This window comes from Solea solea, chromosome 6 (genome assembly GCF_958295425.1).
Source record: "Solea solea chromosome 6, fSolSol10.1, whole genome shotgun sequence".
Taxonomy (NCBI): domain Eukaryota; kingdom Metazoa; phylum Chordata; class Actinopteri; order Pleuronectiformes; family Soleidae; genus Solea; species Solea solea.
In genome coordinates this window covers 604,866-623,892 of record NC_081139.1, presented here as the reverse complement: position 1 = coordinate 623,892, position 19,027 = coordinate 604,866, and the positions used below count along the sequence as shown (strand labels likewise).

General features: G+C 41.6%; 1 protein-coding gene across 1 annotated transcript; it reads left to right on the top strand.

The window, feature by feature from the left end:
* The first annotated feature begins 7,790 nt into the window (after positions 1-7,790).
* LOC131460837 (intermediate filament protein ON3-like) lies at positions 7,791-18,210 on the top strand. Its single transcript, XM_058631666.1, has 10 exons — positions 7,791-8,529; positions 12,627-12,835; positions 12,956-13,016; positions 13,494-13,589; positions 13,834-13,998; positions 15,476-15,601; positions 15,865-16,008; positions 16,249-16,325; positions 16,495-16,541; positions 17,082-18,210. Exons 1-10 carry the CDS (start codon positions 8,218-8,220, stop codon positions 17,192-17,194), a joined length of 1,350 nt encoding a protein of 449 aa, XP_058487649.1. The 5' UTR covers positions 7,791-8,217; the 3' UTR covers positions 17,195-18,210.
* Positions 18,211-19,027: the final 817 nt, after the last annotated feature.

The following is a 19,027-nucleotide window of genomic DNA, read 5'->3' as shown; positions in this document are numbered from 1 at the left end:
CGTGTGACGAGTTACACATTCTTTCAGCTCCTCTGCCACCACATGAATACATCAGCGCGTTGCCAAGACGACCATGAATGAAGCTTAATTGTAAACAGCTTGAGTTTTAGTGTGAAATCACAAAACCAGTCAGTGGTGTTTCTGTTTTCCTATTTCATGTAATTAAATTACTTTAATGTTAAAAAAAACGACTCGTTTGTTCCATTTCTGTTTTTTTTTCTGATTCAATACAGTTCACGTTTGACATTTTAAAGGGGACATATTATGCAAAATCAACTTTTTAACCATTTTAATACTGATATTTGGGACTCTGGGGGCCCTACCAGTCGCCAAAGTGTGGAAAAACAATACTCAGTCATGTTTTCGTGGTTCCGCTTAGTGTAAGTATAGGCGATAAAACGCTCGATGTTGAATTCCCTGCGCTTATGACGTCAGCATGCGCATTTCACCGCGAATGTTACCGCCCCACCAGTACGTTTACTTCGCAAGCTCCACCTTAGCTCCACCTTGTCCCTGCCAGAGTGCAGGCGAGGGAGGAAGAGCGGTATTATGTCAACGCGGAGGGACAAGTGTGCTGTTGGTGGCTGCACAGTGGAGCACAGTGTTTTACAGAGGATTTTATATATGAAGCTAATGTGCCGGATAAAGTCAGCAATCGTGTGTTCGTGTGTTCGCACCACTTCACATCAGACTGCGGCCAGCGGTTGCCGTATTTAGTCAGGGGACGTATTTCACCGACGTACAAACACACAAATTGTTAAGAAAAGATCACATAGAGCTCATAACTGACCATTCTGACACGTCCTAATTAAACATATTTGTTCAGTACGTCCTCCATGACCGGAGCACAGACTCAGTCTGATACAATCACATAAAGCAGCTGTTTATGCAGCTCGCCGCTGACGATCAGCGGTGCTGCACTCTCTGTGCAGCGGTGCTACACTCTCTGTGTCACCGATAGCCTAAACTGCCGCTGGCGATCGCTGATCGGCAGCGGCGCGCTGAATAAACTGTATGTTGCTGTATCAGACCGGAGACTGTCTGATACAGCGGTGGCGCGTTACACGGTGATCGCCAGCTCGCCGGAGCACCGGAGGTGGTCAGCGGTGGTGAGGTCTCCGGAGCACAGTCTCCGGTCTGATACAGCAACATACAGTTTATTCAGCGCGCCGCTGGCGATCAGCGGTGGCGCGTTACACGGTGATCGCCACCGCTGATCGCCAGCTCGCCGGAGCACCGGAGCTGGTCAGCGGTGGTGAGGTCTCCGGTCTGATACAGCAACATACAGTTTATTCAGCGCGCCGCTGGCGATCAGCGGTGGCGATCAGCTGATCGCCAGCGGCAGTTTAGGCTATCGGTGAAACAGAGAGTGTAGCACCGCTGCACAGAGAGTGCAGCACCGCTGATCGTCAGCGGCGAGCTGCATAAACAGCTGCTTTATGTGATTGTATCAGACTGAGTCTGTGCTCCGGTCATGGAGGACGTACTGAACAAATATGTTTAATTAGGACGTGTCAGAATGGTCAGTTATGAGCTCTATGTGATCTTTTCTTAACAATGTGTGTGTTTGTACGTCGGTGAAATACGTCCCCTGACTAAATGCGGCGACCGCTGTTTGCAGTATGATGTGAAGTGGTGCGAACACACGAACACACGATCTGATACAGCAACATACAGTTTAACTGTTTAACTGATTTACAGTTGGACAGTGTTCGGCTCGATCCTTATGTAGGACGTCTCTTCCTGTGACGGCACTCTCGCTGACATTGTAGCGACAGTTTTCCTATAAAAGGTCGCTAAGAGGCTTAGGTGGGCTCCAGGCAGTTACGCGTCATTCAAATGAATCCAAGTCCAGTGATGTTTATTGTTTGACGATTTATTCTTGGTTGTATGATGATTTATTCTTGGTTATTTGACGATTTGACGGTAAACAGAAAATATAAATCAGGAACGCCACTAACCCCCTTTCTCTCTTACCCCCCGCCGATCCGAGTGCCCAGGTGTATAGATTAAATCACACCCATGTGTCAATCAAAAACGGAAGTGACATGACCAAAAAACAGTATGAGTGACCTTTCAAAATAAACAATAAACAAACAGACCAAATATGCATTTTGGCCCCTACAATTCCGGCCCCTAATTATTATGTTTCAAATAATAATTACAATTTCGACATAATCAACATAGTATATAAATATATTTTCTTGATCTTCTTTCTTCATTATTTGTAATCCAATATACGTTCTCTAAGGAAAGAGTGATTAGTCAAAGTCAAGTGTTCAGGAACAAAGTCAAGGGGTCAAAAGTCAGTTTGGGTCAGTCAATGATCCTCTGCCTCCAATAGTAGGCAGACTTTGTTGATGGGCCTGGTCAGAAATCCGGTCTTTGACTTGATCCGAAGCTGACGTACAAGTCCCTTTTTGTCCATAATGGTCTCCACAATCCTTCCAGTCAACCAGGAGTTGCGAGGCGCAGAATCATCCACAATGACGACAATGTCTCCTGGTGTGAAGTTGCGTCTTATGTTGGACCATTTCTGTCGTTCTTGTAGTTGGGGAAGATATTCCTTAATCCACCTTTTCCAAAATAAGTCAGACATATATTGAACTTGCCTCCATCTGCGGCGAGCATATAGGTCTTCCTTCTGAAACTGTCCTGGTGGCAGGGATGGCGTAGTTTTGAGAAGCAGAAGGTGATTTGGTGTGAGTGCTTCAAGGTCGTTGGGATCTGTAGAAGCCTTTGTGATTGGACGACTGTTGAGAATAGCTTCAGCTTCACATAGGACTGTGTGGAGTCCCTCCTCATCTAGACTTTGCACATTTAGTGTTGAGTTGAGAACCTTCCGCACTGATCTGATTAATCTTTCCCACACACCTCCATGGTGTGAGCCAGCAGGGGGATTGAATATCCAGTTTATTCCCCTTTGAAGCAGTATGTTATGGATCTGACCTTGATTCCATCCTTCAATAGCTTCCTTCAACTCGCGCTGTGCTCCCACAAAATTGGTTCCATTGTCTGATCGTAGTTCTTTTACTTGGCCTCGTCTGGCTATGAAGCGCCGAAGGGCATGGATGAAAGAGTCTGTGTCAAGCGATGAGGCCATTTCAAGGTGAATTGCTCTTGTAGCCAAACAGGTGAAAATAACACCATATCGCTTCACGACACTTCTGCCACGCTTCACTCCAAAGGGTCCAAAGTAATCGACTCCAACGTTTGTGAATGGTGGTTCATCTGGAGAGACTCTATCCAGGGGTAGATCAGCCATATGCTGTTGTCCAGGAGTAGCAGTTATACGCCGACAAACAACACATTTAGACAGGCTTTTCCTGATCAATACTGTGGCACCAGGAATCCAATATTTCTGACGCAGTCTGGATAACATATGGTTGCGACCACCATGTCCCACCTCTCCATGAATATGTCGTAGAATGAGGTCAGCAATGTGAAAGTCTTTGGCCAGAATGACAGGATGTTTCATTTCTTCTGGCATTGCTGCTCTGCTTAGGCGACCACCAACTCTTAACACATCTTTGTCCAGAATGGGGTTGAGTTTATGAATGTGGCTTGTCCTTTTAACATTCATTCTTTTTTTCAGATTTGAGATTTCATCTCCAAATCTCTTCTTTTGGCAGAAGCGGATTATCTCAATCTCTGCGTTCTCCAATTCACCGATTGTGAGACGGATTTCATGGGTGTCAAGATTTCCTTGCAACGAGAGAACACCACTTGCTGTTTTCCTCTTCCTGATTCGTTGCAGAAGCAGTCCTTTGATTCGGAGCATCCATGCTACTGCCCTTTTCAACTGATTCCAGGATGAGAAGTAATGGATGAAGTTGGTTGTTGGATCTCTCTGGAAACGCCCTTTTAAGTTTAGTGCCCTCTGTTCAGCGCAGTTCTTATTGTCAGGCAAGCAGATTTCCCTGTCCTTCAATGGTAAACCAAAGCAGTAATGTCCATTAACTAGCTTTGCAGATGTTGATACCAAATCCAAGAACTGCTGATCTTCTTTTGAAGGCTCTTGGTCATCTTTGACACACTCAGGAAAGTCAATCTTGAACTGCTGCTCCCACCGCTCATCAAGTGCAACAACTGATATCCTGTTAACCCTGATCTCTGACTGCTCCTGAGCATAATCATCTTTTCCTCCCAGAGGTCCGTTAACTGTCCAGCCGAGCATTGTTTCGACGGCATACGGTCCATCTCCCACACTCCGGATGACTTGAAGTGGTTCCAGAGCCTTTGGTACATCGGAGCCAATCAACAACTCAATCTCACAGTCCAGTTCAGGTAAGTGAATATTCTTCAAATGATGCCACTGATTGATGTCATTTTGATGTGGGATGTTTCCTTTATGCACAGGCATGGTCTTCTGAGTGTACACACATGGGAGATCACAGAAATCAGTGCCATGAAGTCCTGTAACCTCTAGGCCTGAAACAATGCTGGTTTCAACGACCTTCTTTTGACCCATTGTTCTCAGAAGAATATTAGATTTTCTTCCCTGGAGATTTAGCTTAGTCATTAGCCCCAATGTGCAAAATGACGCAGTGCTTCCCGGGTCAAGGAATGCATATGTATGCACTGTTGTGTTCCCCTTCTTGGCCTTTACTTTAACAGGCACTATTGAGAGTTTGCAATTGTCTTCACCGGCCCCAGTAAGACCACTTGTCTGTACCGAGGCTATGGCTCTGATGTCAGCTTCTTCTTTTGTTTGAGCTTGATGTTTGTCCATTTCAAATCTCCTTTGGTGGATATGCAGCATCTGAGGATGCTTCAAATTGCATATGTTGCAGCTGAGTCGCTTCCTGCAGTCCTTGCTCATGTGTCCTATCTGCAAACAACCAAAGCAGGCTCCATTTTCTTTAAGGAAAGTGATTTTCTCATGATGTGCTTTCTTTTCCAATAGGAAACACACCTCCAAAGCATGTCCACCTCCACAGAACAAACACCTTTTTACAGCCGGCCAACTCTCCATTTTCCTCGGTCCATTTCCATTTTTCTCATGTGCAACTGTCACAGTGGTTGCAAATGTACTTCCTTTGATTCTTGGATGAGGTGGTTTTGACATAAAACTTCTTCCATCCTTGCTTGGTGTTGGAGTGTCTCTGATGTCTCCAAATACTGGATCAGTTGCAATCCTCACCTGTTTTTCAAGGTAATTGACCAGATCCCCGAAGGTAGCCCTTTGTTTGTACCTTTCCTGAAAATCACATGCCACAGATCTCCATTTATCCCTCAGTCGATATGGCAGCTTCTTAATTATAATTAGCAGGTTAGCTGACATGTTGAGCTCTTGCATGTTGTTGAGATCTTCCATGGCATTGCAACATCCTCTTAGAAACAGAGTGTATGCTTGTAGTGTTTTTGTGTCATCTGGTTTAATTGACGCCCATGAAAGAGCCTTCTCCATGTAGGCTGTAGCAATTTTATGCTCGTTGCCAAAGTGCTCCTGCAGTAAAGATTTTGCCTTCCTGAATCCTCTGTCTGCTGTCATATGAAGGCAGCTCCTCACCATTTCTCTTGGTTGTGCTTCTGTATATTGTTCCAGATAATAAAGACAATCTGTGGGGTTTGGGTTCTTGCTTTCAATGTTGTGTTCAAAGGATTTTATGAATGTTTGAAATTGAAGTGGGTCACCATAAAAACGACAAATCTCCTTCTTGGGCATTAAAGAGAGAGACTGTTGTTGGACCATTAATGCAGTGATGTCATTTTGCTTTTCCATGATGCTAAGCATGTTGCTCTGTTCACCATTGTTAGGAGCAGGCAATGTGGCTGGTATTGTAACATGTGCATCCATAGTTAATGTATTTGACTGAACTGTCACTGGCACTGTGGGGAGAGATTGGGTTTGAGTACTGTCTCCGTTAGCAGTGGCAGTCATTTGTGTTTTCTTTTCATGTTGTTTTTTCTCCATATACGAGTTCATACCATCCGACACTCTTGATCTGTGGCTGCACACACCAGATCTACTTGAGGCTCCAAGAATCTTCATTTTTGCCATTGTAGCAGCAAGGTTTCCATCCAGCTCCAGTTGCTCTTTTTTCCTCCTTAGCTGCTCCTCTTGTGCTTCTATGGCATGTTTATCTTTTAGCATTTGTTGTTTTACAATAAGAGCAGCCATTTCAGCCTCAGCCTTGATGCATGCAGATGAGGTGGTGGAAAATCTTGAGCATGAAGAATGTGATTTGTGACTCCTGTTGGTAACATTTGACACACTGTCACTTGGTTTAATTTCATCCTGCATGTCAGATATTGCTTTATTCTGTTGAGAAGGAATGGCAGTTGGAACATCAGAGTGTGGTATATCTTCCATTAATTCAACAGGTGCAACAGGTGCCTCTTCTTCAGGTGGAATGGGAGAGTTGACTGATTGTGCAGCAAACACATCTGCAGTCACATTTCTTGCTTGCTGAAAGTGTCTTTCAGTCTCAGAGAGCCATGTTTTTACATCATCAGTGAAGTCTGTGTTGTGTTTTATTATGCGTCCAAACCACTCATTTTGTGTTACCTTTTCCTCTTTGGGAAGTAAAACAATCACTGACTCATGTGCTGCCTTTGCATTTTCATCCAGTTGTTTGAGTTCATTCAGTTTGAATTGCACTTTCTTTGCATTTTCATCATTTTTCATGAGCTCTTTAATTTCGCGTGAGAGTGCTTTCATTTTTGTCACATTAGATTGACGTTGCTTTTGAAGAGTTTCCATTTTGCAAGCCAGCGCTTTGGCTGTAAGCTTGACCGTTCTCTTCTCCGTATTTTCTATTTCATTTGCGTCACTCATTATGTGAACTTTCAACGTGCACAATTCACCAAAGCACTGAGCAACAGACACAATGCAATCCGTAATGACATTGCTTCAGCCACAATGCGATTTTCAACACAACAGCACAGCACGGCGGCCACTGCTCACCACACAGTCAAATCAGCCCAAACAATTGCCGATCGCGACAAACGAAGCACGCGCAACACAAGCCCAGACAAACAGTCCCCAATGGACAAAACGGCAGCCTCTCCAAACTGTGTTCAACTTCAAACAAATACACAGGAGGATCAACCAACATACCGTTTCCGATGGCTGTGATGCGCTGCTGTCACTTATGTCTCTGATCCAAGGCGTCCGCGGAAAAGAGTCCAATGTGTTGCATAGTTCGTTCAGTGCAAAACATCGAGATCCAAGCGGTAAGAGCAACGTTGAATTCCGTCCATGCCGTGGTGTTTATGGATTGGCGATTTATTCTTGGTTGTATGATGATTTATTCTTGGTTATTTGACGATTTGACGGTAAACAGAAAATATAAATCAGGAACGCCACTAACCCCCTTTCTCTCTTACCCCCCGCCGATCCGAGTGCCCAGGTGTATAGATTAAATCACACCCATGTGTCAATCAAAAACGGAAGTGACATGACCAAAAAACAGTATGAGTGACCTTTCAAAATAAACAATAAACAAACAGACCAAATATGCATTTTGGCCCCTACAGACATGTTGATATTGTCAGAGAGCTAGTGGAGGGAGGGGGAGACGAATAGAGCTGTAAAGAGGACAAATCAGAAACCCCCTGGAAGAAGTGGGTGTGTGTTTGCCTGTGTCTCATTTGCATATAAAGGGACCTTGCACGAAAACCGAGCGTTCTGAAAGGGGCGGGTTTAGCAGGGTTATTGAACTACTATGATTCTTCATCCTTATGGTATTTTGACCAAAGCATGTCACTGACATGTTCATTAGGACACCAGGGAACTATTTTAATGGGGGAAATAGGGTATAATATGTCCCCTTTAAGTGTTTTTAATCTGACTTTCATACATCTGTCCTCTGAAACATCACTGAAGTTCACTGTCAACACAAAGTAAAGGAACTTATAACTGTTGAAGGACTGAGAAAGCAGATCAGGTGTGAGGAATTAAGAGCTGTTGTTTTTTTAAAACACATTTTGTGTTCCCACTAGCCGAGCAGCAGCCTGTGCAGGTAAAAAGTCCCACCCACTCCCACCACAAAAAAAAAACCAAGCCTGGCTATGTGACACCACAGCTCTTCTGAGCTCCAGTTTCTCTCCTCCTCCGTTGAATCCCTGAAGGTTTAAAAGGCCACAACGACACCTAAGATCCTCCACTGTGGTCAGACGCCTCACACTCACCTGTTTCTCTCTTCTCTCTCTCTGACTCGGTCAGTGCCGCTCGTCTCTTTAATCCTCAGCTGTTCACCCTCCGTCTGCACCATGAGTCTCAGTCGTACCAAGCGGATCAGCTCCAGCAGCTCCGTGCGCAGCAGCAGTGCGTCCAGGAGGCTGAGTGGACTCAGTCCGGGCCAGGGGGGGTTCACCGGCATCTCCCTGAGCAGCAGCTCCCTCTACGCGGGCGCCAACGGGCACCACCCGGGCCTGGGCCCCCCGCTGGCCACCCTGTCGGTCAACAAGAGCCTGCTGGCTCCGCTCAACCTGGAGATCGACCCGAGCCTGTCCATGAACCGAGCCCACGAGAAGGAGCAGATCAAGAGCCTCAACAACCGCTTCGCCACCTTCATAGACAAGGTACAGGAAAAAAGTCAGGGGCGTCACAGTGGGGTGGGCAGAAGGGGCCCCCTTTGAAAAAACAGCTGATTGTCACTCCATGCAAGATAGAAAATATTCTAGGCAAATTGACTGTAAATTGATGGATTGAAATATGAAATATAATCAAACAATACAACAATTAGAATATTTTACCTCAGGTGTGTGTTTTTAACAGATTTGTATTAGTCTATAAACACATTAAAAACCACACCGTTTACTGTTTTCTTTAATCTTCACTCAAGACCAATCTTTTAATCTTTAATAATCTGCTATTTATCACATAACTATAAATATTGGCTAAAGTGAAAATGTTTTATTGTGATCAATGTTTCCGCTATATAGTCCAGTCCTAATAAACAGTATACACATTTTAACAGTCCACAATAAAGCATTTCATCCAGTGAAATCTATGTTAACTTAGCTTTATCTCACTGTTACTTATTACTTTTGTGCAGAAACTGAAAACTCTTTTACATCGAGAAAATCAGCCATTTAACATCACAGCACACAGGAGTTGTCGATCCACTGCTGCCTCCGTCAGTAAATTCAAATGTGTTCTTATGACCTTGGTGTTTGAAATCCTTCGTTCAGGTTTACCTCAATGACACAAAGTGACCACACGAGGCAGCAGTAGACCAGCAGCTCCTGTGTCCCTGTGAGCTAAAATCATTGATTTCCTCTATGGACTTTGGTGTGGGGAGAGTGAGCGGTTTCCTGTTGGAAAAAGCAGCAAAAATGTTCTTAATATATCATGGATGTATACCACCTTATATCCTCTTACCAGCACACTTAAAAAACCCTCAACTATCACTTTAAATCTGATGTTGTGTCTGTAAATGCATGAGTGTGGTTCTTTGGTTTCTGTCTCATTAGAATAAGTGAAAACACCTGAGCAGGCGACTGTGGTCCACATTCATATTAGATGCACTTAGTGAATAATGCAGCAGGACAATAACACAGTCTGCACTTTCCCCACAGCAGCAACATGTCCTCTGACTTCACCGCTGCTACATTTAGTTAGGGTTCCTTATGGTAGAGGATTAGGGCAACATGCACAAATGTTTTTGGAATTATAAATAGTCTAAAAATGAGATTAAAGTCAGAATTCTCAAATTAAAAAAAGTCAGAATACTCAGATTAAAATCCTGAGGAAAAAAAATCTGAATTCTTAGATTAAAAAAAACTGAATCCTGTGATTACATTTAGAATTTTTGGATTAAAGTCAGAATTCGGAGATTAAAGTTACAATTCTGAGGGCAAGAAAATCAGAATCATGATTATTATTAGAATTATGATATTAAAAAGACAGAAATCTGTTGTTTTTTTGTTGTTTTTTCCAAAGAATTCTGACTTAATGTCACTTTTTTTATTGTGGCCCTTATGGTCTTCTGTAGATTACACCTGGGCAGTTTATTTTGCTACTGAAGAAACATGGCAAAGCCAGGATTAATGTGAAAAGTAGAATAGTAGTTGTTTAAGCGTGGAGATAAAGGTGAGAAGTGATTCCTGAGTGTGTTTCCCACAGATGCAGCTCAGTGATATGACCGGACATCGATACTCTACTTAGAGAACATCATTCTTTCTCACGGAGTCGGTGACAAACCCTCACAATGGAGGCTTTGTTCGCTGCTCACATCAGCGCAGATACACTTCAGGCACACACACAGACACACACAGACACACACAGACACACACAGTCCATCACTAAACAAGTGTTCTTCATGGTTCTCTTTGCACGGCGGCCATTTTGACAGCAGGAAATCCACAGGTGTAAATCGTCAGATTACTGATGTCTGAGTTCCATTTAGCTTCCCCGGCTTAAGGGTGAGTGCTCGTTAAATGTCACAAACTGAACAGAGCCTTCGCTGATGTGATCACAAACGTGACAAAATGGCTGCTGCTCACTCTCCTGCACCAAAGTCCAGAGAGAAAATCACAGCATACAGGGGTTACTGATCCACTGCTGCCTCCATCACTGCTGCCTCCATCACTGCTGCCTTCATCACTGCTGCCTCCATCAGTGCTGCCTCCATCAGTGACTTCAAATGTGTTATTCTGTCATTTCTGTGTTTCAAAAACTTTATTTGGATTAACCTCAGTGACACAAACATGGCTGCAGTCGACCAGCAGCTCCCGACTTAAAATATCATGCATGTTTTACATACAAGCTACCAAAATAGTGTGACATCACATGACTGTATCTTTAAATGGCCACTTTATTAGGTACACGTGTTGGAGTGCCTACCAAACAGCCACTCACAGGACAGCAACAAAGACATGGTCAAAACTAGCTGCTCAAGTTCAAAACAAGCATCAGAATGAGGATGAAAGAGGATTTAAGTGACCTTGAACGTAGCATGGTTGGTCTACTGGGATTTTCCACACACACAACCATCTCTTGGGTTTACAAAGAGTGATTTGTTTAAGAGAAAAAATCCAGTGAGTGGTAACGAGTGGTGACATTCTCATTTGTTTAGCCCCAAATCACAAGATACAAACCTTTACAACATTATAGAGAGAACAGAAACCCAACCGTTCACACTATGAACAAACACTCGGCAGAAATGGAGAGAAACAAGGAAAAAGAACCAGAATCAAAGATGTGTAGCATTTGCCTAGACAGGTTGTGGTGAAAGGAAAATGGGGGACCGAAAGAGAGGAGAGGGAGGTAGAGATAGAAAAGAGAGAGAACAGGAGCTGATAAATAAATAACCACTGCAAGCTATAGGTTTAGTCATGACGTGTTTATAGAAACTGCAGTAACTCACACCAGGATAGTTTTAAAATGTGACAAAGGCAACTGTCACTCAAACAAATTAACAGACAATCATCTCTAAACATTTGAAATCATAAAGCACCTTGAAGACCACAGCGGTCACTTTATTAGGTACACCTAACACCTAAAGAAGTGCTAATCTTGCTGATGCAGAATATTCCATTTGAGACTTTTTAAAGAGCTGCTTCCCACATGCAGACATATTGATATTATTTGCAACTCGGATTATGAGCCAAAAAAAACAAAAAACTTTAAGGAGGCCTTTAAACTGTGTGTGTGTGTGTGTGTGTGAGTATGTGCTGATACGGCGCTGCCCGGATATCTGAGCTCTGTGTCCCATTTCTGTCCCATTGAGTTGTCGAGCTGTAACCTGATGAATCGGGCGAGACACGGTGCGGTCGTGTATCAGAGGGAGATTATTCCGCTGCGGGACACAGCACAGCCTTTGTGTGTGGAGCGGTGCAGGTATAATAGGTGCTGGGTAAACCCGGCTGTGGGCGGGAAACCCGAGCTGGGCCCGGTTCAGGCTCGGAGCACAGGGCCGGACATTGATCCGTGTGCGGTTATCTGCTGGAACGACAAGGCCGTTTAACCGAGGAAGGATGTTATTTAACTACACAGGTCAACACTGTGGTGACCAAGTCATCCATTAGTGGCAATTAGTTCATGTTTATGTGTACAAACACAACAGCCACAGTAGTATTTATACGACAAAAGTATTCATTGTATAATTTAAATAAGAATACATTTATTTTATAGTTAAAAGGGGAAGTAAAAGGCTTTCTTTTTTTTTTTTTTTTAATAAAAGCATTTTTTTAAAAAGACACTGTTATGGGCGTCATATCGCCACCTGCTGGCGGGGTGCACAACTGCAAGGGAGGGCCCGGACAATGTTGTTTTACTTGTCCTACAATATATGGACATGGTGGACAGTGTGTGCAGTGGTGTAGAGTAGTGTTTAATTATTTCAAAAGTATTTTTTAGTATTTCTTTACCAAAGATGGAAGGGACAAAAGTGTTCACAGTTGTGAAAAAATGTCTTTTGAGATAAAATGCTATTTTTTTAATTCTGATATTAAAGAATTTTGAAACAAATTTTTTGTTATTTTCCTTTGATGAGCGTTAAAGACTACTTTGTTTGTCTCTGACAACTTCTTTTACAGTTTGTCACGATCCATTTTAACCTAGTTTTTCTGCCAAATAAGTTCATTTTTGTGATGTTTTTATTCAGTTCTACTTGTATAAACATGATAAACCAATGATGTCTGACACTGAGCTTCTCTTTGTGTCATTGTTACAGGTGCGTTACCTGGAGCAGCAGAACAAGATGCTGGAGACGAAGCTGGAGCTGATGCAGGGTCAGGGCGTGGGCCGCTCCAACGTGGAGCCCATGTTCGAGGCCTACATGGCCGGTCTGCGGCGCCAAATGGACCTGGTCAACAACGACAAGACCAAGCTGGACGGGGAGCTGAGGAACATGCAGGGTCTGGTGGAGGACTACAAGCACAAGTAAATAAAGGAAATAACGCGTAAATAAAGACGATTGTTTCGTGAGAGTGAACGCACACACACACACACACACACACACACACGCACCACGCCCGTCTCACTGACCTCTCTCTGCCACAGATATGAGGACGAGATTAACAAGAGGAACAACCTGGAGAATGACTTTGTCATCCTAAAGAAGGTTCGACACACACATTCATTCATTCACTCATTTTTCATTCATTCATACATTACAGGTGTGGCGAGTAAGATGAACCCCTCTATTGTGCTCGTCACACGAGAGCAACAAAAGCAAAAAGACAATGGTTCAAAATCTTTTAAATTCCCCTCAAAACATTTGAGGCCATTTAACAGAAAGTGAGATATTTAAAGCTACAGTGAGTAACTGAGGGAGCGTTGCTGTGTATACAGCAGTAGAGCGGGGACGGAGGAGTAGAAGAAGTATTTAGCTCGTCCGTCAAACTACTTAACAAACAGGTTTTTTTGAGAAGGAATATTTCAAATCTGAAACTTTAAAGCTACAGTGAGTAACTGAGGGAGCGTTTGTGTGTATACAGCAGTAGAGCGGGGACGGGCTGAGATCAGAATGACCTTTTTTGAAACTAAAACTAGTTTTTTTGAGAAGAATAATCTAAATCTGAAACTTTTTTGTGTTCAGGATGTAGACTCCGCCTACCTGGTGAAGGCGGACCTGGAGGACAAGGTCGGAGCTCTGACCGATGAAATCAACTTCCTGCGTAACGTCTACGATGAGGTACGGAAACGTCGTGAATCTTATTTTCCTCTGCTTTTCTCTCTGTATACGTCTGCTACTTTAGTCTTTCTAAAGTTATTATCAACATTCCAATACTTTCCATAAAATGTCATCAGAGTTTGTCAAACCTGCAAATGATGACGTTCTCAAATGTCTTGTGTTTTGTCCACAAACCAAAAAGGATTCAGTTTTTAATGATGTAAAGTGAACTTGTTGATACTGTGTATTCTCTGGTCGTGAGCAGGAGCTGCGTGAGCTGCAGGCCAGCATCAAAGACACGTCCGTGGTGGTGCAGATGGACAACAGCCGCAGTCTGAACATGGAGCAGATCGTCGCCGAGGTCAAAGCTCAGTACGAGGACATCGCGGCCCGCAGCCGCGACGAGGCGGAGGCCTGGTACAAGAGCAAGGTGAGGACGAAGGTGAAGAAGAGAGTGGACTGTTCCACACGAGGAGAGTGGACCGTTCCACGCCTCTGTGAACACATGGACTCAGAGACAGAACAGTAACAAAACCCATATTAGAGCGTAAAGTGTGTGTCCAGACTTTTACTAAACCGATCCATTTCACAACATTTAAACCTTTACTATTTAGATTTAAATATTTGACGTTTAGATTTAAACATTTGACGTTTAGATTTAAACATTTACATGTAGATTTAAACATTTACATGTACATTTAAACATTTACATGTAAATTTAAACATTTTACATGTAGTTTTAAACATTTACATGTAGATTTAAACATTTTACATGTAGTTTTAAACATTTACATGTACATTTAAACATTTACATGTAAATGTAAACATTTTACATGTAGTTTTAAACATTTATATAAAGGTACATTGTTCATTGGTGAAGTCATGTGTTGCAGCTGAATATCAAATAACAACTCACTCTTCTCTTCTGTGAGTGTTGGAGGTCAAAAGTCAAAACCTAGTTTTGTCCATTGTGGGCTACTGTAAAAACATTTCGGTGGTCCAAAATGGCCACCTCTGTCGAGCTGACCCTGCTCCTGATGTAAATATAAAAGACACATTCATGACAATTCATGAAAAGATAAGTACAGCTATTTAACTATCTTACATTTCTGCTAAATAATCCAAAATAGACTCACCTAAAAGTTTATGCACTGGACCTTTAAGTTATCACTGGGGGGGGGGGGGGGGGGTCAGCTGTTATTTGAGAGTGAAATCTAATCCAGAGCTTCTTCATCACCTGAAATGAAAGCAACAAGGACAGAAAGGTCAAAAGGTCACGCCGGTGTCGTATTACAGCAGCTCATGCTTTTTATATTTTGACATTTAAAGCTCTAGTATGCGACTCTCTACCTCACAACATGTCAGAAAATACAGTGTGTGTGTGTGTGTGTTTACATACTTGTATTTATATCTGTGTGAGGTCCAAAAAAACATACAAACCTATCTTTGTGAGGACATTTTGTCTGGTCCTCACAACTTTAAAGGGCTTTTTTCAGGGTTAAGACCTGGTTTTAGAGTAGGGTTTAGGTTAAGAGTTAAGGTAAGGCACTTAAATGTGATGGTTAAGTTTAAGGTAAGGGGCTAGCGAATACATTATGTCTATGAGGGTCCAAACTAAGACATTAAAACAAGTCTGTGTGTGTGTTTGTTTAAGATTTTCTGTGTATTCTGAGCTCTTTTTAACATGTTTATCCACTTTTATTGTATTATCTATTATATTATATTATATTATATTATATATTGTTATATTATTAGTTTTGTACCTTTAAAATGTTACTCACCCTGCACAAGAATCCCTGTGTGGCCCCAGTCCGTCGTAACATGTTTCTCCTGCCCCCCAGTGGCAAAAAAACATATAACAGGAGCATTTTTGGCACTTTTTGTCCTGTTTTTTTTTGTTTCTGTAGTTTGACCAGATGTCGACACAGGCCAGCCAGTACAGTGACGAGCTCCGCAACGTGAAGGCAGAGGTGGCCGAGGTGAACAGGCTGATCAGCCGACTGCAGAGCGAGATAGAGGCCGTCAAATCTCAGGTACGTTTGGAGTCTCTGCCCAACACACAGTAACTTCAGTCTTCAGTAACACAGATATCATGATGTAGCGCTGTATAATATATTGATTATCACAGAATCGTTGTATTGTGATATTATTGGTATCATGGACCATGTATCGTGAATCGTAAGGCTGTGATTATAAACCAGAATATTGTAGGTAAAACAGAGCCTCAGTGCATGACCTCCTGTCCCTCTGTCCTCTGTCCTCTGTCCCTCCCTCTGTCCGTTCCTCCTTCCTTCAGCGTGGCAGTCTGGAGAACCAGCTGGCTGAGGCAGAGGAGCGCGGGGAGCTGGCGGTGAAGGAAGCCAAGATCAGGACCAGAGATCTGGAGGACGCTCTGCAGAGAGCCAAACAGGACATGGCCCGACAGCTGCGAGAGTACCAGGTGAGTCCTGAGACCCACCTCCGTGTCAGTGGGACGCACCGTTTATCGTCTGTGTCTAAATGTGAAAATAATTCACCAAACTAGTGAGTGAGATCATTAACTTGTTTAAAGTCAGTAGTAAGAACCAGCTCATTCTTCCCATTGACTTCCATTCAAACTTTTAAAATCACTTCAGCCACTGGAGGGCGACATAACTTCACTGATCTAATGATCCACCTTCATTCTCTTCTTCACCTGCAGGACCTCATGAACCTCAAACTGGCTCTGGACATTGAGATCGCCACCTACAGGAAGCTGCTGGAAGGAGAGGAGGACAGGTGAGCATTCATTACATTATATTTAAATAAATAGATAACTGAATATATATATATATATATATATATATATATATACATATACATATATATACATATACATATACAGTATATATCTACTTTTATCTATTCAAAATATGACATAGACTAACGTCTGTCTGTTGTCCTGCAGACTTGGACAACAGTCCATCCTCAACATTCAGACTGTCTCCAACTATAGTAAGTAACTTACTATAGTAACTGACACAGGAGGCGCTGTGGAGCCAAAAAACAAGAGGGAGTGAGTCAGTGAGTCTATTTTCAGTTAGTTAGTCAGTGGGAGAGTTTGTAGTTTGTTTGTAGGTAGTTAGTTATTTACTTTTTTTTTATTTGTTTAGGTAGGTAGGTAGCCGATAGGTTGGCAAGCTAGTTAGTCTTTGTTTTGTATAGTTAGTAATATAATTTTGTTTGTAGTTAGTGTGGTTAGTTAATTAGTTAGTTATTGTTTTTGGTTAGTTAATTAGTTAGTTTGTTATTTCCTATTTCATTTCAGTTCATTATTTGTTTGTAGTTTGTTAGTCAGTTGATCAGTCTATCAGTCTGTCTGTCAGCTAGTTAGTGAGTCAGTCTGTCAGTCAGTCAGTCAGTCAGTCAGTTAGTTAGTGAGTCAGTCTGTCTGTTGGTCAGTATGGAAACATCTCAAATGTTACTTTACATAATGAATGATTAATAAAGGACACATTGATGTCTAACAGACCTCTGTCCTCACCGTGTCTCCAGGTACTAAAAGTACTAACGGTTACCATAGCAACAGCAGCAGCGGCTCCCCAGCTCCAAGACTGCTGATCAAGACGACTGAGACCAGAGACAACAGCAGATACAGTACACACTGAGACACACGCATGCATGCATGCATACACACACACACACATGCATGCACATGCATACACATGCACGCACACGCACACACACACATGCATACACATGCACACACATGCATACACATGCATACACATGCATGCACGCACACACACATGCACGCATGCACACACACACACGCACGCACGCACGCACGCACGCACGCACACACATGCATACACAGGCGCCCACACAGGGCTACAGTTTTGATTTATTTTCTAATAACGTTTGAGGTGGATTTAATGACTAACCTTTACTTAGATTAATGGAAAAAATGAACAAATCTATAAAACACAGAATTAACATGGAAATAGTCGCAAAGTTTGTTGTTTCTAATGCCATTTATTCACATTAATGATGTTTGTTGTAGTTTCTGGGTTGATTTTTGCATAAAAACGGGGCTTTTAACAAACTGATGTGTTATTAGTGGGGTTTATTATGCTAACTGTGTCGAGCTGCAAATATTTGATTATTAACTGATTACTGATTACTATTAATCACCAACTATTTTAATGATTGATGAATCAGTTTTAGGTCAATTAAATCAGTTTTAAATAGATAAAACTAGTTTTCAGCTTCTTAAATGTGAATATTTTCTACATATAACAAAGAAATCATTAAAACTGTAATAATGTTGGTTTGTGGACAAAATAAGACATTTAATCAACAAAATAATCAAAAGATGAACCTATTATGAAAATAATAAGTTGCAGACCTAAAACTTTGGTGTAAGAATACACAATTATTGTAATCTTGTAGTTTTTATGTGGGATGTAATATACTATACGTGGTGTATTCTGATATAAGTCAATGTGTTTTGCATTCAGCACAGAGTCGTTTTACACTGAAAATCCTCTCTGAAATGTTGGTTGAAGATTATACAAATATACATGAAGTCATTTTTCAACTACAGATGTGATATCGATGGGGTTTGTGTCACTTTTTCTGCTGTTGTTTCTCACAAACACAATAAAAATCAATAAACGCTGAAGTGTTTTTGTTCTTTTCTTTAGTTTCTTTTCTCATTCTAAAAAAAATAGTTTAAAGATTTTACACAGATTTTGATGTGAATTAATTCATATTTTTACATGTTTGTTTAATGATTTAATTTAGGGCCACTTTGGACCTATTAAGGTGCTATTCCCATGTTTATAAATTTATATGTATATATATATATATATATATATATCAATGTATACCTTTGCCTTTATTAAGATGCTGTAATACTATACTAATAATACTTATCTACATAATCTCATAAATAAAATTACAGTTAAAGGGTAGATGTCTCGTCCACACTGCTGGCCAAGGAGTCGAACGTCTGCACTGGCGGCCATCTTGCCACAGTCAGATTGCTCACTCATAACACGTGTTGTAGTGGTACATGGACTTTTTAAATAACCAGAACTGTTTGGTTTGTTATAAACGTCAGAGATGTAGTTATTATGACACTGCATATTTATGAATAATTATAACCATGGGCTTCAAATAACATTAAACAGAAAGGTGCAATGAATGCATACACACACACAAGGTTAAATCAATATATGGGCTACTAAAACTCAGGATACAGAATGGCATGGGTAACCCTAACCCGAATAATTATTACTTGTTTAAACTAAACATGTAATAATTCAAATTATTGGATTATATTAGTAATATTCCTATTTAAATCATTTGAATATTATATTTTAAGTTTAAACAAGTAAAATTATTGGATTATATTAGTATTATTATTATTATTATTATTATTATAAATGTTATTTGAAGCCCATGGTTATAATTATTCAAAAATATGCAGTGTCATA

What these genes read in the sequence shown, in the direction of transcription:
- LOC131460837 (XM_058631666.1), top strand. Translation starts at nt 8,218, where the DNA reads ATGAGTCTCAGTCGTACCAAGCGGATCAGCTCCAGCAGCTCCGTGCGC. An exon ending in TGCGTAACGTCTACGATGAG is followed by an intron (nt 13,590 to 13,833) that starts GTACGGAAACGT and finishes GGTCGTGAGCAG; the next exon opens with GAGCTGCGTGAGCTGCAGGC. An exon ending in AGGCCTGGTACAAGAGCAAG is followed by an intron (nt 13,999 to 15,475) that starts GTGAGGACGAAG and finishes TTGTTTCTGTAG; the next exon opens with TTTGACCAGATGTCGACACA.